The 24,971-nt window shown below is 51.1% G+C and overlaps 1 protein-coding gene across 4 annotated transcripts in view; it reads right to left on the bottom strand.

Moving 5' to 3' along the window:
* Positions 1 to 3,366: 3,366 nt before the first annotated feature.
* The window catches only part of PLEKHM2 (pleckstrin homology and RUN domain containing M2), a 31,478-nt gene continuing 9,873 nt past the window's right edge, over positions 3,367 to 24,971 (bottom strand). For 2 of the 4 annotated variants that reach the window (XM_066606296.1, XM_066606297.1), the window contains 13 exons: positions 20,313 to 20,694; positions 16,323 to 16,988; positions 15,714 to 15,783; positions 14,374 to 14,464; positions 14,235 to 14,299; positions 14,075 to 14,163; positions 13,210 to 13,342; positions 8,868 to 9,058; positions 8,722 to 8,787; positions 8,486 to 8,645; positions 7,239 to 7,418; positions 6,401 to 6,517; positions 3,367 to 6,278 (listed from right to left, as the gene is read on the bottom strand). In XM_066606296.1, the coding sequence (XP_066462393.1) occupies positions 6,144 to 6,278; positions 6,401 to 6,517; positions 7,239 to 7,418; positions 8,486 to 8,645; positions 8,722 to 8,787; positions 8,868 to 9,058; positions 13,210 to 13,342; positions 14,075 to 14,163; positions 14,235 to 14,299; positions 14,374 to 14,464; positions 15,714 to 15,783; positions 16,323 to 16,988; positions 20,313 to 20,694 (2,345 nt within the window). In that variant the 3' untranslated portion in view covers positions 3,367 to 6,143. The remainder of the gene's footprint in view (positions 6,279 to 6,400; positions 6,518 to 7,238; positions 7,419 to 8,485; positions 8,646 to 8,721; positions 8,788 to 8,867; positions 9,059 to 13,209; positions 13,343 to 14,074; positions 14,164 to 14,234; positions 14,300 to 14,373; positions 14,465 to 15,713; positions 15,784 to 16,322; positions 16,989 to 20,312; positions 20,695 to 24,971) is intronic. The other 2 variants (XM_066606298.1, XM_066606300.1) reach the window with 1 other exon arrangement.

Here is a 24,971-nt window from a genome sequence, read left to right as displayed (position 1 = left end):
AATGCATAGCCGTTGGGGTGCAAACATAGTGTAGTAGCATTTATGCACCTTTAGCGCGACACTTGCAGGCGGCAGCTCCGGGCTTGGTTTCTGAGTGCGCATGAAGCAGTCGGCCGCAGTCTCTGGGTACCACGTGTGTTAAAAGGCGAGATACGCAGAAAGAGGGGGCCGCCAACCGCCTCCGCACCTCTCTGTTCAGGAGTAGAGTGCTCCCCTGAGGGAAAGTGGCTCCGTGCGCGGTGCTCCTCACTGTGTGCGTGGGTCTCCGCTGTGTTTCCCCTTCACTTCTTTCCCCCACGCCGCCCCCAATCTTTCTCCTCTTGCACCCCTTCTCTTCCCTCGTCTAGGTGGTGTCCGACTGGGGGGGAGGGGCAGAGGGGGCCCCTTAATATGTCTGCCTGTGCAAAGTGCTTACTGCACGGCAGGGAGCTCCTCCAGGGGGTTTCAGTGCCCTCAGCGTGGTGCTACTGTCCAGTAGGGGTGGGGGAGCGCAGGGGGGGGCCGCAGGGTCCGGTGGCCGCAGTCACGGCGTCACTCACCCAATCTGCTGTTTTGTGGGCCTGCCGTTCTCTTTCCTGCTCCTTCTGCCCGCTCCCCGGCTCTCCTCAGGTCCCAGCAGCTGCCCCCTCCCCTCCGCCGCTCCCCAGGGAGGGTTTGCCGTTGTCTTCCGCGGCCGGCCCTCACTTCCGGTCGGCCGCGTCTGTAAATTTAGGCCGGGGATGCGGCCGGAACTGCAGGCCTCAAAATCAAAAATTCAGCTAGAGACCCGCGGAGGGTCTCCTTCTGCAGGTCTCGGTCCGGAGGTGCCCAGGGTAATGATTTTGCCGCGGTGGAAGCCTCCAGGCGCGGCAAAAACTCTCCGGTATGTTCCTGCTGCCAGGAGCCCCGGTCTGTGCGTGCGCTCCCGTTGCCGGCTAGCCACGCCCCCTTCCCAGATCCTTTAACCGTTCCTCATAGGACATGATTTGCAGACCGCTCACCATCTTGGTAACTCTTCTCTGAACTTGCTCCAGTTTGTCTATGTCTTATTTAAAGTGGGGTGCCCAGAACTGGACACAGTATTCCAGATGAGGTCTGACTAAGGAAGAGTAGAGGGGATAATGACCCCACGTGATCTAGACTCTATGCTTCCCTTAGTACATCCCAGAATTGTGTTAGCCTTTTTGGCTGCTGCATCACATTGTTGACTCATGTTCAGTCTATGCTCTATTAGTATACCCAAGTCTTTTTCACACGTTCTGCTGCTTAGCCCAATTCCTCCCATTCTTTATGTGCTTTCTTCATTTTTCTTGCCCAGATGTAGAAATTTGCATTTCCCCTTGTTAAATATCATTCTGTTAGTCGCCGCCCACAAACAACACGTTTGTTCCCTTATGGACGCACATCCGTATCTCCTGCTGCAGAGTGCGGATTCAGGCTCTCCCTTTCTAACTCCCAGCCATTAACTCCAAGATCTACCAGGGATTTCCGAATCGCTGCCATATCCAGTACGCCGTCTGTGCGCCTCTCTTTCCATCATGTGAAGATTACTTGTACAGGGGGTTTCAAAAAGATGGCCCCCACTGAAATCGCTAGATCTATGCAACCACGAAATGCCCAGATGGAGGCGCATAGAGCGTTTATAAGATGCTTAGTACAACTTGATAAGTCATTGAACCATTGGGCACTTTTTGTATAAAACTAGTTACACACTTGCCCAAAAATATAGTCAGTGTTACATCTGCAAAAAACGTACATTTTCCCGTCCGCGTACGGCTCCGTAGGGCTTCTGTATTCAGTCCATACAAAAACAAAAAACCTGAAACAAACCCAATTTTTCTTCTGCACCTTTTTAATAGGCCAGCCACCACGCGGCCACCACACGGCCGGCACACGGATGGCGTCTGGTTTTTTTGCTCCCGTAAAACTGATCAGGATAGTGAATACGGTAAGTTTTTTCATACAGTCCATGCGTTAAAAAACTCATTAGTGTGTGCTGCCACATTACGTAATACGGATCTGTATGCTGTTTGGGTGTAGTCCGTTTTTTTAAACTGTCCACCCGGACAACAAAAAGTGCGAATGTGGCGGAGGCTTAAGTGTAACATGTCGCCATCGTGAAATATACAGCTGTGAAAGGTGAAGAAAAAAACGGAAGATAAAGAACTACAAATCTCAGGAGGCATTAAGAGAAGACATGTGGTGCCTGCAGGAAAATGAGCTGCAGTAGTCCTAGTACCGGCGAGCTACTCTGCCACCTGGTGGACAAAAAAAAAAAAGAAGAAGAGTGAAACGGATTGTGAGAGATCAGGAGTGTGAAGATCATCTAATCCTGGGTATAAAACCTTAATCCAGCCACTCACGGCACGCTGCAGAACAACTGCCCCTCCTGTCGGATACATGGTGATATATAAGGCAGATTTTTACACCACGGACGTCTTGAGAGCTGCAGATCAGTGCTCTTGTACTGCCTCGTGTTACATTGATATGTCCTGCAGATTATTGCACCACTGACCCCCTAGAGATCTGCAGAATATCGTTCTGTTCTCTCTACCTCCTAATGGATACATAGTAATATATTACACAGAATGATGGTGTAATATATATCTGGAGAGCGATGATGTCACTGATGTATAATATGAAGTGTGCCTGGAGAGCTGTGACATCACTGCTGTATAATACAACGTATACCTGGAGAGCGATGATGTCACTGCTGTATACCATATACCTGGAGAGCGGTGATGTCACTGGTGTATAAATATACCATATACCTGGAGAGCGGTGATGTCACTGGTGTATAAATATACCATATACCTGGAGAGCGGTGATGTCACTGCTGTATAATATACCATATACCTGGAGAGCTGTGACATCACTGCTGTATAATACAACGTATACCTGGAGAGCGATGATGTCACTGCTGTATAATATACCATATACCTGGAGAGAGGTGATGTCACTGCTGTATAATATACCATATACCTGGAGAGTGATGATGTCACTGCTGTATAATATACCATATACCTGGAGAGCTGTGACATCACTGCTGTATAATATACCATATACCTGGAGAGCTGTGACATCACTGCTGTATAATACAACGTATACCTGGAGAGCGATGATGTCACTGCTGTATAATATACCATATACCTGGAGAGAGGTGATGTCACTGCTGTATAATATACCATATACCTGGAGAGCGGTGATGTCACTGCTGTATAATATACCATATACCTGGAGAGTGATGATGTCACTGCTGTATAATATACCATATACCTGGAGAGTGATGATGTCACTGCTGTATAATATACCATATACCTGGAGAGCGGCGATGTCACCGTTCTCGCATGTCAGAGGGGACCGTGGAAACAAGACTGAGGCGCAGGATAGAAGTGTTGGAGCGGTTTATTTACACGTAGCCATCACTGAGGGAGAACATTTAGTGTTTATATACAGACACGGCGCAGATATTATAAGAGGTCAGGAGGACGCAGAGCTGAAATTGTGGTACAAGCAGCCGCCGATCTTCACCTTGTAAGTCTCCCAGCTCAGGACTAAAACATCGTACCGAGACCCCCGTTTGTTAACCCATTAACCCCCAAATCATGCAAAGCGAACTTCAGAAGTTTGGACGACCGGGTCACCTAACTGCCCTGCAACACGTAAGGGTCAGACTTGGTGACCTCCGTCCAACCATCCCCTCCCCCTCCCCATCATCATCATCATCCTTCAATGGAGGACGAATAAATATAAAAGGTTAAAAAGGCACCAGAGTCCAGAACAATCCAAGTAAACGTCTCAGGATGGCGCCGCCGGCGCTGAACAGCAACACCGGGAACTGCACAACCGTTGGCCTTAAAAAGGTGCAAAAAAAGGGGGAAGAAATCCAGAACCTTCCCTACAAAATAAAAAAGACTAATAAAACGCAAGGCGTGCGCAGAGATCAGGGTATTACCGCCATGTATAACCCCGCCACCTGCGCAAATTATTAAAAACTCCACGGACTTGTCTGAGCCACCATCATTCAGTGCAAAGGGTTAAATAAAGGTGTAGTGGAAGACTCGGATTCATGCAGACAAGAAAACGCAAGCAAGGAATGGCGCCTCCATGCAGGCTCTCCGTATGTAGCGGCTGCCATCGCCGTGCAGACAGACCTGTGAGAAGACCTTCCGGCTGCAGAAGGGGCCGCAGAGTAAAGTGCAGGGATTTAGCGGTCGGCGCACGGACGAAGGCTTCAATATGATTGTACATCAGTATATATGTGCATATAGGAAATACAGCGGGGAGACTATAGACGGGACGTTCCAATCACACTATATGTATACAGCCGCTCCCGAACTGCATTCACCCCACCACCTGCAGGGGGCAGCAAAACAGCACTTTAAGGGCAAATGCAGCCTGAAAGTCAAACTTCAGAATTATGGAAAGTTTGGCAACTTTCTAACAGACCCTTTAAAGTTGCAATCTTTTGCGCAAATCCTACTTATTGAAAAGTGTGCGCCTTTCTGCACCACGATCTCCACTTTATTAAAAGTAGGTGGTCTTAACAATAAGGGGGAGGCGTGGCCTCACAGATCCACGACATTTACCATAATTAATGCCAGAAGCTGGCGCCAATTATAACGGAAATTTGTGCCAACTTGGAGCCAGCGTAGATTTCATGCTGGCACACAAATCAGCCAGCATGAGATCTACGCCAGCTACACCGGGCTTATTAAAAAGGAGTGCACCACTTAAAGTGACCCTCCGGGCCCGGACAAACAAAGATGGCCGCCCCGGTTCTCTGACCATGTTGTGTGCACTATACATCAGTATTCCAAGATATTACAAGGTGCTCGGACCGGCCAGTGATGCTCACAAAAACAGCGCTGGCCAATCAGAGCAGCAAGTGGCGTCTTAGGGTGCAGGCACACGGGCGGATACAATATTGCACTTACAAACCTGCGATTTTTTTAATGCAACTGCAAAGAAAACGAATCACATCTCATCACCGCGCTTGTAAAAATCGCAGGCTATTCACAAAAAAAAAATATTATATATCACATGTATGATTTTTTTTTTTTTTTTTTACTTCTGGGCAATTCGAATCGCCCAAAAATAGAAAATGCTGCGAGATAAAAAAATAATGGGTTCCATCTCCGGTGCGCCGTTTGTCTTGCAACACGCAAAACTTGCACAGGAAAGAAACAAACACTCATGTAAATGCAGCCGCAGGCGACCAACGTGCATCAGGTAGTACCAGGTCGGCCATCTTTGTTTCTCCAGGACTGGAAGGTCACTTTAATAAACTTGGCACGCTGCACTCCGGATCCATCTAAGTAAACTCCCCCTTATTGTTTGAATTCCTCACCGTTTAAGATCTCTGCTTGCTGTCACTAATTACAGTATTTACTGTTTAACATCCAGAGGCTGAAAACTCATCCTGACCTGATTCTTCTCACAGCGGAGGGTTTGTTACAGTTGTACCCAGAAATACTGTGAGCTAAAGAGCCTGGATTCCAGACGGGTACTGACACACTGTAACAAACCCAGCAGCTGTGGGTCGGGCCGGGTGCGAGGCTGTCTGAGCTGATGATGGGTCAGACAGCAGAGAAAACAGCAATAAAACTGCCTCGTCCTGTACACAGATAGAAGGCACAATGTGGAAGTCACCAGTCTCCTCCTGTACTCGCCTGACACCCCTGAACGGGCGCTGTGCCCGCTCGCCCGCTTGCATGATGGCAGGGATGACATTTGTAAAAATTGTTAAAATCTAAAAGCAGCAGTATGTTAGGGCACAATACACCCCGTTAGTAACATGACCGAGCCCCCTGTAATTGCCCGAACCCGCAGCGTCCCTCGTGCCCACGAGCTTGTACGCTACCCTGCGGGTTCTTGCCTTCCTCCACCCCATACTCCCCAGGCACAGTGCTTACCCGCCACCGCATGACACTGAGCAGCAGGTACACACGGGTGATGCCAGCTGTAGGGTTAGTAGCAGCAATGTACGGATTAACGTGTCCCGGGGTTACGCTGAGCCCCATCTTCTGTAAGGGGCGGGTGAGTTGGCAGCATATATACACACGGTCCTATATATAAATATACATGTATAGCGTATACAGAGATGTCCAGAGGCCACCAACCACCGGGACCAGTCGTCATGCACCACCTCGTTGGCTTAGATATCAACACCAGGGGTCCCGGGAGGAGCGGCCGCGGCACAGGCTGTCACTACGCTGCCAGATGCTGTGGATCAAGGACAAGGCATCTTCACACTTCTTCACCGATGACTCTGGCAGCAGCTTATGAGGAAGGTCAACCTGGAACACAGAGAGCGCCAAAGACTGGTGAGCCCTGGTGGGGCATGGGGGCTCATCCTGAGCCTCCTGGTGCATGGCTGGCACTTATACAGAGACCGCCCCCTCACTGTTCGCACACCTACCTGGTATATAGATTTCCATGCTGCCCTGAGACAGGAGAGGAATCGCTCAAGCTCTTGTGTGCAGCTGAAGTACAGGACCCAGGGGAACAGGAAGTGACGGCGCTCCTGCGCGAACTCCTGCGGAGACAGACCGCGGTCAGAATGCTCCGTAACGGTCTAATCGGCTGGGTCTTACAATTTCTCACCATTTATTCTGTAAGATCTCCGCTTGCTGCATCAGTGAATGAAAACATACGATGCTTAGGACTCGCTCACACTGGCGTTACCCCAGTAAACCATTTCCATTCGCTTCCGTTCCGGTCTTCAAATAAAACAAATGGCGCAAGGAAAAACGGAAACGGAAGCAAATAGAAACCTTTAATTCCATAATTATTACCGCTGATCTGCTCCACTAACGAAACAGAGAAACGGAAACGGCTGACTGCGCCCAACGCCGGTGCGACTGAACGGTCACGGAAGCTGAAAACCTGTCCTGATGAATACAGCTCACAGCTGAGGGTTTGTTACTGCGTGCGAGTGTAAACAAGCCTCTGCGATCTGAACAAATCTCCCTCCAGGTCTCCGGTCTACATTGTAACACATCCTCAGCTGTGAGAGATATTAGTTATGTGCGGGTTTTCAGCTTCTAGATGTACAGAAGAAGGTTTCCATTCACTGACAGCAAGCAGAAATCTTGAAAAGTTATGGAAGCGATACATAGTTGTGGAACGCGTCGATATGCAGAGAATACCGGTCTCTTCAAAAAGGTTCTTTGCCCCTGAAGCCGGAACGTGTCTGGTCCAGCAAAAATGGCGGCACTCTGAGGGCGCCACGCTGGCACACTGTAACAAGTCCTCACCAGTGTGCAGTACTCCTTCCCGTCCACGGTGCTCACACAGGAGAGGTCCGTTAATTCGCTGATGCCGAGGGCTCGGAAGAAACTGGTCTGGCAATCCTGGTGGCAGGTGATGATTTTGTCTCCTGTCAGCACTAAACAGCAGGGAATACATGGAGAGGGGACATCACCCTGAGGGATGACCTGCGGAGACAGAGAGGACCTGCAGGGTCACATGATGCAGGAAACTAAGTGCCCCCACCCCAAGAACTAGAACAGGTCAGCTAATCTGTTACGAGTGTGCTGTTTTCAGAAACATCAGCAGAATAGTGAGTGCAGCTCTGGAGTATAATGCAGGATGGAACTCAGGATCAGCACAGGGTAAGTAATGTATGTACACAGTGACTCCACCAGCAGAATAGTGAGTGCAGCTCTGGGGTATAATACTGGATGTAACTCAGGATCAGTACAGGATAAGTAATGTATGTACACAGTGACTCCACCAGCAGAATAGTGAGTGCAGCTCTGGAGGATAATACATGATGTAACTCAGGGTCAGTACAGGATAAGTAATGTATGTACACAGTGACTCCACCAGCAGAATAGTAAGTGCAGCTCTGGAGTATAATACAGGGTGTAACTCAGGGTCAGTACAGGATAAGTAATGTATGTACACAGTGACTCCACCAGCAGAATAGTGAGTGCAGCTCTGGGGTATAATACTGGATGTAACTCAGGATCAGTACAGGATAAGTAATGTATGTACACAGTGACTCCACCAGCAGAATAGTGAGTGCAGCTCTGGAGGATAATACATGATGTAACTCAGGATCAGTACAGGATAAGTAATGTATGTACACGGTGACTCCACCAGCAGAATAGTGAGTGCAGCTCTGGAGTATAATATAGGATGTAACTCAGGATCAGTACAGGATAAGTAATGTATGTACACAGTGACTCCACCAGCAGAATAGTGAGTGCAGCTCTGGAGGAGAATACAGGATAAGTAATGTATGTATACAGTGACTCCACCAGCAGGATAGTGAGTGCAGCTCTGGAGTATAATACAGGATGTAACTCAGGATCAGTACAGAAGTAATGTATGTACACAGTGACTCCACCAGCAGAATAGTGAGTGCAGCTCTGGAGTATAATGTAGGCTCCACGATGTATGTAGATTATTTCTAAACATGTAATGGTGATCAGAGATGACATACGGTATTAGTCGTAGCCTAGCGGACACGAGGCGTCTCATGATAGCAGTGACTAACCCCTTTAGATACGGCTTGGCACAGATGTAACATCCAGTCCGCCATTTCTTCCTCGTTGTCAGCGCTTAGCTCCAGGGAGGGCTGATCGGTGAGGATCACTTGAAATGTGTGGGCTCTCTCCGTAGTGTTGGCCCTCCTGCACCCTCCGCACTGCTCCCCCCTGCAGAGTACAGGCAAAGTAGCCATCAATGTGGAACTAAGAACAATATAAGAGGACTGCAGTGTCAGAGCCTTACCCCAGATTGATGGACAGCAAGGGGATGACGTCTGTCCTGTCCGGGTACTGGTACAAGATGCCATTACTGAAGAACAACAATACATGTCAATCACAGCAAAGACGGGGGACTAAAAGCAAAATCCCTGCAGCCCCCCGACGCCTCACCTGAGGACCACGTAACAGGCCTTCCACGTCTCCCTGCCCAGGTAGGATGTGCTCGCCTTGTAATACAGGACGCCTTCTTTGCTCGCACTCTGCTCTCTGAACGAGCAGTTTGGTGCAGACGGCGCTACGGTTTCTTCTAAAGGATCTTCCCAGTGTACGAGTCCGTAGTAGCGCATGACCACTTCTGAGGCCTAAAAGACAGCAAATCAAGAATGTGCCAATTCACTGTCAGGAAGCAGAGATGGTGAGGAGTGGAAGCACAAAGTATATATAACAAAGCTGCGGAACCTTCCACAACACACGGAAGCTTCATGTACAGAAACTGCGCCCCAATGTGGTACCACGGAGGATGTGAGCCGGTCCGCCCCACCGCGGGGGTGCAGGGAGACGGGCGGCTTCTGAGAACAGGCTAATCCCGAAAACATTTAAAGGGTTTTATAGGTGTAGGAAAAAATAACCCGAGAGCCGACGATGGCGCAAAATAGACTAAGAGCGCGTTCACATCTGCGCTAAAGATCCCCATTTCTATTCTGTCTGTTCCATTTTTGGAGCAGAAAAACTGGATTCAAACAGCATTAACCCTTTGCAATCCAATTTTGGATTCAGGGTTTTCTAGGGGACTTTCTCTTTCTGCCATTATACAATGGCACCATCTGCTGGCTAGACCCAGTACTGCAATATGGGACATGCTTGAGAGGCTCCCGACAACAGAGCGACCAGTAATATACAGTAAGAATACTCTAATGGACGTCTTCTGACATAGGAGCTGTACAGGCTTCAATCAGAATGTCTTCAGACGTCAGACAGTGGATTGGAAAGGGTTAACGGGGGCGGCCGCCAGTTCAGGAGGCAAAACTTCACGTATGTCCTAATGTGTGGCAGCTTGGTAAACAGCTTGGTCAACCCCTTGTAGAAAGGTACGGACAGCCGACAGAAGCAAAGGGGTGCTGGAAAACAATAGACAGCGTTGACACCTGACCCTTCGGAGAACTGAGGCCCGATCCCACGACCGGACTCTTCTGAAGAAAGGACAGGAGGCGCGTCTTCCAGACACAATGGTAAATCCTGGAAGAGGAGGACTTTCTAGCCTTCGTAATAGTCTGAATTACGGTTCCACAAATCCCCGAGCTCTGAGGACCGCGGCTTCAATCGTCACGCTGGTAAACGAAGCGCGGAAAAACTCAAGTGGAAGAGGGGTCCAAGTCAGAAATCATCTTGAAGACGCCACGGAGAGACGACGGGATCTGCGTACTACGCACATCGAGGCCAGTCTGGAGCGACGAATCACAGGGAGGCCTTCCATCTTGACCTTCTTGAGAAGTCGTTGAATAAGTGTAAACGGAGGGAAGACGTACAGCAACTGGAAGTCAGTCCAGGGAATTATAATGACATCCACTGTCCTGAGACCGGGACACAAAGGTTGGGAGTTCTATTAGATAGACATCCGGGTGACCCCATTTTTGACTGTAACTCTCATTCTTCTGGGTCGACTGTCTCTCTGCTCAAAAAATCCATCTGTCCACGCCTGGATTGTTGACTGCCGAGAGCGCTGGGAGGTGAACTTTGGCCCATGTAAGGATTTTCGCTGTCTCTGCCATGACTGCCAAGCTGCGGGTCATGCCATGATGATGTAACTACAGACATTACGTTGTCGGTTTGGACCCAGACGGAGGAGCTCCAAAAAGGAGCGCCCCAGGTGGAGTTGTGGAGAGTCCAACCACAGAAGGGAGTGCTGAAGATGGAAAGGCAGCCGGATCTCCTGGTCCAGAGAGTCCGCAGATGTGTCCCACCGAGAGAGAATGGCCCACTGGAGAGGTCAGGCGTGAAACTGGCTGCACGGAATCACCTGGAAGGACGAGACCACCAGCCTCAGCACTCTCATGCAGTGATGGTCACAGGAGTCTTGAGATTGCAGGGAGCACGCCAGCCCCTGATGTCATTTCTGTGGTGCAAGTAGGACCCGGGCACGTGCCGAAGGAAAGACCCAGAGAGAGAAGACTTGGGGTGATTGATGATAACTTGAAACGGGACAGACTGTCCAGAGTGATGTGAGACTTCTCAGGTTGTCTGACTGAGTCGGGGCCAATGTGAGGGACCTAGAAAATCACCTTGAGCAAGGAGGCTAACCCGCTTCCAGGACCTACCATGAGAAAGGTCATGTTTGGCAAAATTGGCATCATCAGACACGCTTGATGGATAGAGCGGCCCAGCCCGTTTATGGTCTGATCCCGTCAGAGAGAGGGTGCGTGCCCAATGCCCATTACAGTTCTGCAATCGACGTGGGCTACACGGGAGCAGCATTTGTGGGAGGTTCGCCGGCAGCCGCTCTCGAGAAAAGACAGTTGTGGCACAACGGCTTAGACTGCCAACATGAAAATTTGCTACAGCAGTGACAGCATGCAAAATACGTGGCTCCGGCTGGGCCTCGTCTGGAGTCGGACATGGTGCCGAAGGCCTGCAGACAGTAGTCAGTAGAGGTACTTGTATATAGTCTACTGCGAGGGGCACTGCAGGAGGAGCGATAGGGAAGGGGAGCTAGCCGCCAGGCAAAGCCTAACTGGTCCGCAGCTGTTCCTAAACTGCCAGTTACTAGATGTGAGAGGAGCACGTAAGAGGCACTACTGGTCTCAGCAGGCTGCAGAGGAATGTGAGACCAAGTGCAGGACAGATGGAAGGCAAGGAGGCGGGCTGTGTGAAGAGGCGTGAGCCAATAGGAATGCCGATACAGGGCGTGCTGGAGGAGGATAGGAGGAAAGGCAGAAGGCCCTCCCCCTACCAGAGTAAGCCACGATTGTACCCTGCAGCAGTGCAACCCATGCTACTGGAAGTGCTGCGGCTAGACCGAAGCCGGGCCCTATATTAGTGGTGGAGGCTAGAGGGCAGAAAGAGAGGGGGAAGAGGATACTTACCCCGGTGAGAGAATACTCATCTTTCTGCTGTAGACTATAGAGCTTCAGGACTCCAGCAGTGCCCCTGTGTGTTTGCCTGCCTTTGGGTAGGAAGGGAGCGTTCCCATAAGGGGGCCACTATGGCTGGTGGGTCAGGGTCAAACTGATGTTGAGTGTTGGGCTAGCAAGAGAGTGGTTAACTCCAGTGTGTTCGCCCTCCTTGATGGTGTAACAGGGAAAGTCCAGTGCCAGCCTAGAATGGAATGACGACCGGTGAAGAGGTCTACCTCCTATGGACACTGAGCTAAAAACTGATTAGCTTGGTGTCTGCCGGAGGGGTATGGCTAGTGGAAGGAGCGAATACCTTACTTTGTTTAGTGTCCACCTTCTAATGGCAGTATCTGTACACAGTCTTCAGCCATGTCCCCCGATGCAATGGACAAAAAACGTGAAATTTTGCACACTTAAATTGGCCAACCCCTTTCAGTTTTTCCATTTTACCCCTATTGATTTCAATGTATTTAAGAAAAAAAAAAACACAACACAAAGCAATACTTTCAGTCTGATTCCAATCTGTTATGGTTCTGAACAAATGGCACAGCCCTGCTGAAGCATGAGCGGATTCAAAGCTGGGCAACTAAGTTAATAATTGGAATGGGTGGACTACAATACCCAGAGAGGTTATCAAATTGGGGTTATTTCGTTAAAAAAAAAAAAAAAAGACGGCTGAGGGGCGACCTAATAACTATGATTAATAGCACTTAAATAAATACCAGAAAGGGATGAGCAGAACAGTGAAAACTTAGTTAGTCCAGTGACAAGGGATGTGAAAGTTTTATGGCCTCTAAATTGAAGTTAGGGGGTCAGCAGGCCAGCGTGTTACCTCTGCTCTAGATTCTCTTATCTCGCAAAAATATATAAATGCCTCTTAAGATCTATTCCATTAAGCCTGAGGAAGAGCCATAAGTAGATTGGAAAGCTCGCTATTACATCATGTATTTTTGCTAGCCATTAAAAGGTCTCATATCTACAAGATTACTTGGTTTCTCTTACTAAGAACAATTGCACTTTACTGGCGACACCGGACCAAACTTTTTTCGGCCTCAGTTATCAAAACGGTCGGCAATTGGTTTCTACAGGCAACAAGAACAGTTATTTTAGACAGCTTTGATAAATGACGCGCAGTGCTATTATTGCACTTGGCACAGCCATTTCTGGCTTTTATCATTGTTGGAAAGTCCATGCGGGCTCCGGCGCCACACAAGTCCATACGGGCCCCGGCGCCGCACAAGTCCATACGGGCCCCGGCGCCGCACAAGTCCATACGGGCCCCGGCGCCGCACAAGTCCATACGGGCCCCGGCGCCGCACAAGTCCATACGGGCCCCGGCGCCGCACAAGTCCATACGGGCCCCGGCGCCGCACCGCTATTCTGTGTCAGCCTCTCATTTTTACCTCAATTTTTGACTCCTGAGACACAAACTTTGCCAGTGCGAGTCTCTCCATCGTGGCATCGGTCAGCACGCCGGGGTATGGAGGCTCTCGACAGCCGTTTATCATGGCCGACTTCAACGCAGATATGAAGATTCTAAATGGGGAAGAAGGAACATTTCTCTATCTGTAACCGGAGAACTTCGGGAAACAAATTACAGGACCAATGATCTCCGAAACATAAACATCCGTGAGGAGAGAAGACGGAGAAGTAAAGGGGCTTTCAGGACGTTTGTGCACAACAGTCACCTACATATCTTCCCCCTGGTGGCCCGACACACAATCTACCATACAGACCAGCTGCTTTGTGTCCTCAGGATGTCATGTGACCACCGGGTCCTTGGCGAACTTGGGATGGAGCAGCCATGTGACCCATAAAAACATCCCAGTGGCATCATGGGGCACATATAGGTAAGTACCTCTTACAGAAAGAACGATTAGAGGGGTTTTCCAGGAGTAACATCATATGGCTGCTGTCAGTGTAGACAATGGAAACCTGTCCTAGGGCAGGGAAATTAATGTCAGAACTGGAGAAGGAAAAGGTGGGGCCAGGAATGGAGGTGGAGCCTAAAGCTACACCATTCTGAACAGTTCGGCATTAGGCTCCACCCCATTTGCAGCTGTCGTTCCTCCGGTCTGCAGATGAATTCCCCTGGCAGTACAGTCAGGCTCCATCCTCTCCATCTGCACTTGAATTCTCTTGGTTTCTGTCAGCTGCACTGACAGCAGCCATTTTATATCATTCCTGGACAATCCCTTTAAGCCAAGAGCCCCATATTGTCCGTCCATAAGTTGGGATAGAGACGCCGGCCATCGCTCCATGACTTACTCAGTCAGCGACTGGTCCGCAGTGTCCACTAGAAACTGCCGCCGCCTATTGGTGCACACAAGGGTCACCGCCTGCTGATCGAGGCCGACCTGTCAGGGAGAGGAGTGGTGAGCGTGTGACACGGGTGATAACAGAAAACAAGACACCATCTGACACCTACCGACACGTAGTCCAGCTCGTTGTACGACACAGCGTCCTCTACCATGTACGGCTTGTCAGCAGCACCTGAGGGAGACAAGACAGTCACAGGAGGAACCACTAGGGGGCGCCACACAGCGGGAGAATGCAGGAGGTCTGACCTTTCCTCAGTAGGTAGATGTAGCAGTCAGTCAGCAGCACATATACGAGCTGCAGGTCTCCCTCCATGTGTCCGGTGCTCATCCGAAACATCTAGAGAAGCCGCAGGACAGAAAGTGTAACACGACAGGAAGCTGGGCAACCCCCACACACCGCCTCCCCTCCCCCCCCCCAGAGGACCCCTCCACACTCACCGTCCCCCCCCCCCACAGCTAGGGACACACAGACAGACACACAGACACACACTCGGCTCCCCCCCCAGGGCATCCCTCCCCACGCACACACACTCGGCTTCCCCCCCCAGGGCACCCCTCCCCACGCACACACACTCGGCTCCCCCCCCCCAGGGCACCCCTCCCCACGCACACACACTCGGCTCCCCCCCCCCCAGGGCACCCCTCCCCACGCACACACTCGGCTCCCCCCCCCCCAGGGCACCCCTCCCCACGCACACACTCGGCTCCCCCCCCCCCAGGGCACTCCTCCCCACGCACACACACTCGGCTCCCCCCCCCCCAGGGCACCCCTCCCCACGCACACACACTCGGCTCCCCCCCCCCCAGGGCACCCCTCCCCACGCACACACACACACACTCGGCTCCCCCCCAGGGCACCCCTCCCCATGCACACACACACACACTCGGCTCCCCCCCAGGGCACCCCTCCCCACGCACACACACACACTCGGCTCCCCCCCAGGGCACCCCTCCCCACGCACACACACACACTCGGCTCCCCCCCAGGGCACCCCTCCCCACGCACACACACTCGGCTCCCCCCCAGGGCACCCCTCCCCACGCACACTCGGCTCCCCCCCAGGGCACCCCTCCCCACGCACACACACTCGGCTCCCCCCCAGGGCACCCCTCCCCACGCACACACACTCGGCTCCCCCCCAGGGCACCCCTCCCCACGCACACACACTCGGCTCCCCCCCAGGGCACCCCTCCCCACGCACACACACTCGGCTCCCCCCCAGGGCACCCCTCCCCACGCACACACACTCGGCTCCCCCCCAGGGCACCCCTCCCCACGCACACACACTCGGCTCCCCCCCAGGGCACCCCTCCCCACGCACACACACTCGGCTCCCCCCCAGGGCACCCCTCCCCACGCACACACACTCGGCTCCCCCCCAGGGCACCCCTCCCCACGCACACACACTCGGCTCCCCCCCCAGGGCACCCCTACCCACGCACACACACTCGGCTCCCCCCCCAGGGCACCCCTACCCACGCACACACACTCGGCTCCCCCCCCAGGGCACCCCTCCCCACGCACACACACTCGGCTCCCCCCCAGGGCACCCCTCCCCACGTACACACACCCCGCTCCTCCTCACCTTAAACAGCTGCTCCTCATTCTCTCTGAATACATGGATCATCAGCAGCAGGAGAAGGTTATTATCCACCCTACGGAGAAGGACATGACAAGAGCACAAAGAAACTGAATTACTCCAGGATCTCCACTGAGAACTACACCTCCCAGCATGTCCAGATACCCCCTCTACTAATAACTTCAGCAGTGGTGACCTGCAATACCAGACACAGGCCTTGGACAGGGGAGGGGCGCTATTTCTGTATCCTTCCTTCTAATCCAGGACAATCCCATTCTCTCATAGCGCACTCACTGCGGGTTTTTCTTTACAGTAAATAAGCCACAAATCCATAGCTATGTGCGGCGGACCTGTATAGTCTTCCATATGAAACTGCAGTGGATTTTAATCCCTGTATTTCAAGGGTTAATATCCGCAGCAAAAAGTAGGCACGCTGCAGAATTAAGAATCCCAGAGACAGGAGAACGGGACATGGTAGTCCCGTTCTCAAGGTTGATGGGGGTCCCAGTGGGGAGACCCCTACCGATCTGCAGGTTATCTCCTGTGGATAGATGATAACGTCTAATTCTGGTAGAACCCCTTTAAAGGTGGTCCGGGACGACACGAGCCGCTTACCTGAACTCGCAGGGGTGCGGAGCCTCAGCAGGACTCCCTTGTCCCTCCTCTACTCCGGAGTCTTCTGCGATGCTCAGCACTGGACTACTATTCCCGCCGGAGTCCGTGGGAAGGAGCGGCTCTTTTAGGAGTTCTTTAATCTGCGAGTCTCCTTGGGTCCCTTCTTCTTGTCTAGCATCCTCAGGGCCACCAGGAACATGTGCTGGTTGGCTCTGGCCTGCAGGGTCATGGTCGCCACCACCTGTTGTAGAAGCGTCTGGACTTTCTGGGGTAAAGTAGTAGAAGTCCCTGGGGTCCTGCATTCCTTGGCTAAGGTCTTGGCTCGGGATAGCACCGGGGGTCTCCCCCGGGGAGCCGGTCCGAAAGGAATGGTCTGTGGGTTCCAGGTGAGAGTCCCAACTCTGAGGGTTCAGCTGGCCGTTCAGCTTTTCAATGACGTCACTCAGAGGTTGCCCCACTCTCTCCATGGACGTGTCCTGCATCTTGGGCAGTCGGAGGGCCGGCTCAGTCAGCTCACTGGCCTTCATCTCCATGTCGCCGTTACATACACTTGTGTTCTGCTCGCTCTCCAAGTCATCGGGCTCTGAGGTGCTGAGGAGGGGCGGCGGACCGCCATCTTCGGAATGAGCTTTTTTACGCTTTCCGCTTCTTTTCTTTCGCACTATCCTGAAAGTCGCAAACCATAAAATTAACAAAGCAACAAAAGGAGGAGAAAACCCTCATGAAGGCCAGCTGACCTACTGGAGGCGCCATACTGCTGTCTGACCCAGCACCTTCTCCTCAGGGGCCATGCCTCTCCCCTCCACCTTGTTCTACAGTGGTTTTAGAGGAAAGGGGGGGACTGAATTGCACAGTCACATAATGCCAACCCTGGATGGGGCAAAGAGCAGGTAGTGCATCAGGCTGCAGGAAGTCTCCAGTCTGTACATCCAAACGTATGGAAAACCCATTTAACAACAATGCTAAGGAGGAGGCAGAAAGATTGGTCGCCAAAGAGAACAAAAATAACCCTAAACTATTCTTCAACTATATTAACAGTAAAAGGATTTGCACTGAGAGCGCTGGCCCTTTAACAAATAATGCAGGGGAAATCATAGAAGATGATGGGTGGGGAGAAAAACCTATTAAACGGTTTCTTTTTAAGTGTATATAACGAAAAGGAAATGTCACACGAGATGAAGGAGAATTAAATTATATTGCATACCTAACACAGGAGGAAGTGCAGAGCCGGTTAAAGTATTAAAATCGATAAATCGCCGGGCCCAGGTGGAATACATAAGTGATGTGATAGCTAGACCACTATTTCTTATATTTATGGACACTATCAAAACCAGGCTTATACCATTGGATTGGCGCATTGCCAATGTGGTTCAAAGAAGAACCTGGTAACTACAGGCCGGTAAGTCTTACTTCAATAATTGGAAAAATATTTGAGGGGTTTCTGAGAGATGCCATCCTAGAATACCTCAAGGAAAACAACAGTATAACTGCTCACCAGCACGGGTTCATGAGAGGTCGATCATGTCAGACCAATCTGATCAGCTTCTACAATGAAGTAAGCTCTAAGCTGGACCTGGCAGAGTCTATTGATCTCGTATATCTGGACTTCTCTAAAGCATTTGACACCGTGCCGCATAATAGGCTGATATATAAAATGAGACAGCTCGGACTGGGTGAAAAAATATGTATCTGGGTAAAGAACCGGCTCAGAGATAGAAAGCAGAGGGTGGTAATAAATGGTTCATACTCTGATTGGGCCACCGTCACTAGTAGGGGGCCACAGGGTTCAGTATTAGGCCCCATTCTGTTCAATATATTTATTGATATACCTGATAGATATATTACCTGATAGAGGGTCTGCACAGCAAAATATCAGTATTTGCAGATGACACAAAATTATATAAGATGATTAATACAATGGAGGACAATGTGCGGCTACAAACGGACCGGGATAAGCTGGGGGCTTGGGGGGGGGGGGGGGGGGGGAATGAAGTTTAATATTGATAAACGTAAGGTTCAGCAAAAACAGATGTCACCAATATACACTTAATGGGGTACCACTAGGGAAAAGTGAGATGGAAAAAGACCTGGGGGTACTAGTGGATAGTAGACTAAACTGGAGTAACCAATGCCAGTCAGCTGCTGCGAAAGCAAATAAAGTCTTGGGGTGCATTAAAATAGGTATAGGGACAAGGGATGAGAACATTATCCTCCCACTATATAAGGCACTTGTCAGGCCCCACATGGAATACTGCGAACAGTTCTGGACACCGGTGCTCAGGAAAGATGTCACAGTGCTTGAGGGGGTTCAAAGAAGGGAAACTAAACTAATACATGGAATGACGGGACTGGAATACCCAGAGAGGCACCAAAACTGTGATTATTCACCCGGGAAAAAAGACGGCTAAGGGGCGACCAAATAACTATGTATAAATACATGAGGGGACGATACAAGGATCTCTGCCATGGTCTGTTTATACCCAGGACCACGACGGTAACAAGAGGGCATCCGCTACGTCTAGAGGAAAGCGGGTTTCATCACCAACATAGAAGGGGGTTCTTTACTGTAAGAGCAGTGAGAGTGTGGAACTCTCTGCCTGAGGACGTGGTGATGGCAAAATCAATAGAGGAGTTTGAGAGGGACTAGATGTCTTTCTAGAGCGCTGTGATATTACAGGATATAGACATTAGGTGACCAGCGGGTTGTTGATCTGGGTATGCAGGCAAGTAGGAACTATTAGGGGTTGATCCAGGGATTAGTCTGACTGCCATTATGGAATTTTTCCCCCAAATGAGCTAATTGGCTCCTGCCTCTTGGGGTTTTTTGCCTTCCTCTGGATCAACAAGGGTGTTAAAACAGGCTGACCTGGATGGACATTGTCTTCCTTCAGCCTTACATACTATGTTACCTTCACTACCAGAAATTTATCACTATTTTTTTTTTTTCGTCCCCGCCTTCCAAGAGCCATAACTTCTTAATTTTTTCCATTGACATGGTTGTATGAGGGCTTGTTTTTTGTGGGACGAGTTGCATTTCTTAATAGTACCATATAATGCACAAAAAAACCTTAAAACATTTTTAGGTGGGGAAGAATGGGGAAAAAAAAAAAAAGGAATTTTGCAATTTTTCGTGGGTTTAGTTTTTTCAGCCTTCACAGCGCAGTAAAAAAAAAAGGGACATAAGAACTTTGTACGGCGGGTCAGGACGAGTACGGTAAGGCCACGATAAATATTGAGATATTTTATTAGTTCAGACTTTTACATAGATAACGACACCAAAGATGGGGGTTTTGAAACTGGTTTATGTTCTTTTATAAGAGAAAGTTTTTTGTTTGGTTTTTACTGTTAACCCTTTCCAGTCTTAAGACATTATGATTTAAGGCTGTACAGCTCCAATGGTGGAAGACGTCCGTCGGGGTTCTCTTACTGTATATTGCCAGCCTCTCTGCTGTCAGAGCCTATCCAACGTGTCACCTCATGCAGTACTGGCTTTAGCCAGCAGATAGCGCTGTTGTATAATGGCAGAAAAAGAGTAAGCCCCCCCTAGGAAAACCAGGATACAAATTGGATTGGAAAGGGTTAAACCCCCTCCCACTGATGGTTCAGATGCGCGGTCAACTTCGACCGCGGCATCTAAATAGCTAACGGCTAGGATCAGAGCCAGCTCTGATCGTGGCAGTTACTAGCAACCGGCAGCCTCCAGGTACGGAGTGGACTCCGCTCCTGAACCCGCTCCATACATACTTTAGGACCGAAGGACACTTTGTAGGCGTTCGGCGGTCCTGAAGTTAAACCGCCCTCGGCTGCGACTGAAGATGTCACCACTCCAGGGCTGTATGGTGACATCATGGCAGTTCGCTGACCACTTGGAATGCTTGTGCCAGAGGAGCGATAAGTATCTGGTATGACGGTAAGATGGAAGCCTGCGGGGACACAACTGGTTGGTATCTGGCGCAGTCGTATAACGCTTCCCGTCATATTATCACTCACCTTATGACCTCCAGCTCACAGTTGTTTTCCGTATATGTAGTGAAGTTGGCGCTTCCTCCCGTCTTCTGCGATGCGCCGTGCACCGGGGTTGATTCGGAGGTGGAGAGGCCATCAGACACGTCTTGGTGAGCGCCCTGGAGGGGTCGATTATAAGACAGGGGGGTTTCCGAGGAAGTGACTTCAAGCTCTGAGTCTTGTGTGATGGGGTCACTGGTGTCGGGAGTGTCGGCCGCCGTGCCTGGCCCTGGGGTGACATCAGAAGGTGACAGGTCTTGTGTAAACGGGTTGTGTCGGTGCACTGAAATCTTCCCTTGCGTTTTGGGGCCATTGAGCACAAATGGCGCAGAGCTGGGGAAGCTGCCGCCATCATGGAGGTCTCCTTCTGTGAGGGACAGGCAGGTGACAAAGGAGCAGGGACGGCAGATCAGAAAGAAGCGTTACTCATTTACAGGAGCGGAGGGGGTCATTCTACACACAACTGGATCCAGAGAACTTACAGGGAAAGAAAGGAGCACTTCAAGGGGCTGTACCAAGATTACAAGTTATCCCGTATCCACAGGGTATCCACAAGGTAGGGGGTAAGTTGCTGCAGTTCTGCACCCGCGCAGGAGACTTTCACTGACGTTGTAGATCTAGCGAGCGGTGGGAGAAGGGATTCCCGCAGTGACAGGTAGAGCGGGACATGGGGGTTCCTTTCAGTGGATCGATGGGGGTCAGAGTGGTGAGACCCCCACCGATCAGCAAGTTATCCCCTTTCCTGTAAACGGGAGATAACTTGTAATCTTGGTACAACCCCTCTAAAGTTACAGTCAGCCACCTCACAGCAAGCCATACTCTGCTGTTGGCAGCCATGTCTTAGGATCTAGGTTGGCGTGGAGTTATAAAGCGCCCAGAAGATGCCAAATTCTGGATTATTGGTATTTTCCCATCTTTGGAGGTCTCTGTATTGTATTTGCACATACCCTCTATTTCTTGCATCTCCGACAACGCCAGAGCCGATGGCACGACTACATGCCAGGCGCTGGGGTCAGCAGCCACTATGTGAGGCCCACATTTACTAAGCAGTCAGTGTTTTGGCGCAAGATGGTGCCAGAAATGGTCATGAAAATTTAGACTTTTCTCATCGCTTGTCAATTTCGAAATGTGACTAGAAAAGTTGGCGTCTACCAAGATGTAGTTGATAAAGCCAAAAAATGGTGAAAACGAACACCCAAAGCAGATGTAGATATGAATTTCAGTTGGTTCTACAGTCCCACATCTGCCAAATACATACATTTGGCGCAAGTAACTCCAACCATCTCCCTTACTTAAAGGGGAACTACAATCAACTTATCCACAGGATAGATAATAAGTCTGACCGGTAAGGATGTGATCCGGTAGCGGGGGTCCCGTGTCCTTCATCCTCTCCACTGTTGGCTCACTGCACCCCCAGCAAGGGGAGACTGAATGGACTGGCAGTCGCACATGTGCGGTGCTGCTCCGTTCATCTCCCAGGGGCCTGCCGGAGGTGGCAAGCGCTTGCAATCATTCATTCCAATGCAATTGACAGAAATGGCCGGAGTGATGCTGTTTGTGCAACCGCCGCTCCATTCAATCTCCACGTCACTGCAGGGGGTGCAGCGAGGAGGAGGGGGACACAGGACGCCTCTTCTTGAGATCAGTGGGGGTCTTTTATCACCTATCGTGTGGCTAGGAGATGAGCCAATTGTGGTACAACGTCTTAAAATATTGGCTGGCCATGGGAGAAAACAAAAAGAGAACATACTCACCGGCCTTCAGCTCCCCAAGACACCGCAGAGCGGCTCCCGTGGGCCCTATCCCCGGCGCAGACATCCTACGGGAGTCAGGTGACTGCTGCAGCCAATCAAAGACCACAGCACATTTACCCAATTGTGAGGACGCCTGCATCGTGTGTCGGGGCCCGGGAGCCGCTCAGCTGTGTCCCAGAGGGCCCAAGGCAGACGAGCATGTGTTCTTTTTGTTTTCTCCTATGGCTGGCAGTTTATGGCCCACGGGCTGAAAAGCAGATCACCGCAACCAACGCCAATCAACAAAGTATATCAATTGGTGCTCGTTATAGAAGGTGATCATTTTTGGGGGGGACAAATGATTGTTAATACAATTGTTGGTCCTCATTTGTTGACGTCGGGGGAAATAAGCAGCGCAGCAGGCAACGTCTTTTATAGCAGATCAGATGACTAGTCGAGCATTCGCTGGGTCACCGGCTGATCACAGACGGGCCGATCATCAGGAAAATTAACGTAGAGGCAAACATTCGTGCCCAAAAATCACACCTGTGCAAATGAGCCTTAAGGGTCTTTCAGTATGATTGGGCATCAATGCCCGTCTGAATGTTCGTTTGTTTGATTGTTGAGCCTTGTAAATGCCAATGATCATCCAACGAACAAAAAAAACACCTGTTCGTTGGGTGAACGGCTGGTTAACGTGAGCAATGAAAAACCTTGGTGGTTGGCTGCACATCTCTCCGTGTGAATGGGGAGATGTTCTGCCAACCGCCAGAGCTCTACGGGGATGGACGATAGTATAAATGTTCATTCAACCCCAGACCGCAGATTATCTGCCCCTGTGAAGCATAATAACCTAGCGCTGACCGACGTGCTTGCTGTTGGTCCGCACCCGCTGCACGGCTAGATAATCCGTATAAGGACCCTCAGAGTGGCGCAAGACAAGTGGCTGTAGAGGTGCGCCTTTGTGTGTAAAGACTTTTTCGTAATACAAAATTTAAATCGAAAGTTACAAATGTGATTCCAGAACAAGATGACAGAAAATACGTGAGAGGAAACGTGAGCGAGAGCAGGTGCCCGCGGCACGCACACAGCGAGAGCAAGCTACAGGAGGGTAACGAGAGGATAGAAGTGCAGATTATCTAGTTAGCTGCAAAGCACAAAACTTGTTGGTTAGTATCCAAATTACCTCAAGTCAAAGTAGCATCAACATAAAGAAGATTGAGAGCGCCCCTGCTGTCAGTCTGCGGTACTGCAGCCACACCACCATGAGGATTTCTACATCAGGGCTCTCCAGATGTTGAGATTACAACATTCTTCAACATCCTTTTCATATTTGTGACATTTCTATCCAATACCATGCGGGCCCCCGGGTCTCTGCATGGCAGTCAAGGACCTAACCAACATCTGGTGGGACGCAGCAAGGTCCTAATTTATATAATTTGGCTTCATGGAGCCATCTATCTAAAGCCAACGTTGGTGAGGTTGGTACAAGCCTTCTGCATGTAGATGGATAACTAACTCCTCTCTCTTCAGTAAGCCACCACTGCATCGTACTGCGCCGCACACATGGGAGGGTCAATGCAGCAATAATAAGGCGTCCGCGGCACAATCCTCGAATATTCACTGACGAAGAGCAAAACCAGACCCAATAAGACCGTGCATATCACATATAGAAACCACGCGGAACAAGAAACGTGTGCAGAGGAGCACGGCACCCGCATGGCCTATACATGTGGTCTGCACATTATCTCATTACGTTTGGTCTGCACTGCTGCAGTTGGACTTTCCCGCTAAGTATCAGAGGATTGTGCTGCGGAGGCTTCTAACCAGACAACTACTGGACTTCCCCTCCCATCTACACAGTGCGGTGCAAGGAAGCCGGCCGGCTTCTGTGCCCTGAGCCACCGTTATAAGGTTTAGTTCCTCTCTTTTGTCTGTGGATTCTGAGTGACGCAGACCCGTCTACAGCAATCATCACCGATTGTGGAACAGGGTGGGTTAGTATCAGCAATTAGCAGCCTGCAGACATGAAATGGTGATTACCAAGGGGGCAGGAGGGGGAAAAGGAGGAGGAAAGGAGGGCAGCGCTGGGAGGAGGAAGAGGAGGAAAGGAGGGCAGCGCTGGGAGGAGGAAGAGGAGGAAAGGAGGGCAGCGCTGGGAGGAGGAAGAGGAGGAAAGGAGGGCAGCGCTGGGAGGAGGAAGAGGAGGAAAGGAGGGCAGCGCTGGGAGGAGGAAGAGGAGGAAAGGAGGGCAGCGCTGGGAGGAGGAAGAGGAGGAAAGGAGGGCAGCGCTGGGAGGAGGAAGAGGAGGAAAGGAGGGCAGCGCTGGGAGGAGGAAGAGGAGGAAAGGAGGGCAGCGCTGGGAGGAGGAAGAGGAGGAAAGGAGGGCAGCGCTGGGAGGAGGAAGAGGAGGAAAGGAGGGCAGCGCTGGGAGGAGGAAGAGGAGGAAAGGAGGGCAGCGCTGGGAGGAGGAAGAGGAGGAAAGGAGGGCAGCGCTGGGAGGAGGAGAAGGAGGAAAGGAGGGCAGCGCTGGGAGGAGGAGAAGGAGGAAAGGAGGGCAGCGCTGGGAGGAGGAGAAGGAGGAAAGGAGGGCAGCGCTGGGAGGAGGAGAAGGAGGAAAGGAGGGCAGCGCTGGGAGGAGGAGAAGGAGGAAAGGAGGGCAGCGCTGGGAGGAGGAGAAGGAGGAAAGGAGGGCAGCGCTGGGAGGAGGAGAAGGAGGAAAGGAGGGCAGCGCTGGGAGGAGGAGAAGGAGGAAAGGAGGGCAGCGCTGGGAGGAGGAGAAGGAGGAAAGGAGGGCAGCGCTGGGGGGAGGAGAAGGAGGAAAGGAGGGCAGCGCTGGGGGGAGGAGAAGGAGGAAAGGAGGGCAGCGCTGGGGGGAGGAGAAGGAGGAAAGGAGGGCAGCGCTGGGGGG

This window comes from Eleutherodactylus coqui, chromosome 6 (genome assembly GCF_035609145.1).
Source record: "Eleutherodactylus coqui strain aEleCoq1 chromosome 6, aEleCoq1.hap1, whole genome shotgun sequence".
Classification (NCBI taxonomy): Eukaryota; Metazoa; Chordata; class Amphibia; order Anura; family Eleutherodactylidae; genus Eleutherodactylus; species Eleutherodactylus coqui.
The sequence above is the reverse complement of the archived record's forward strand: the minus strand, read 5'-3'. Positions and strand labels throughout refer to the sequence as shown.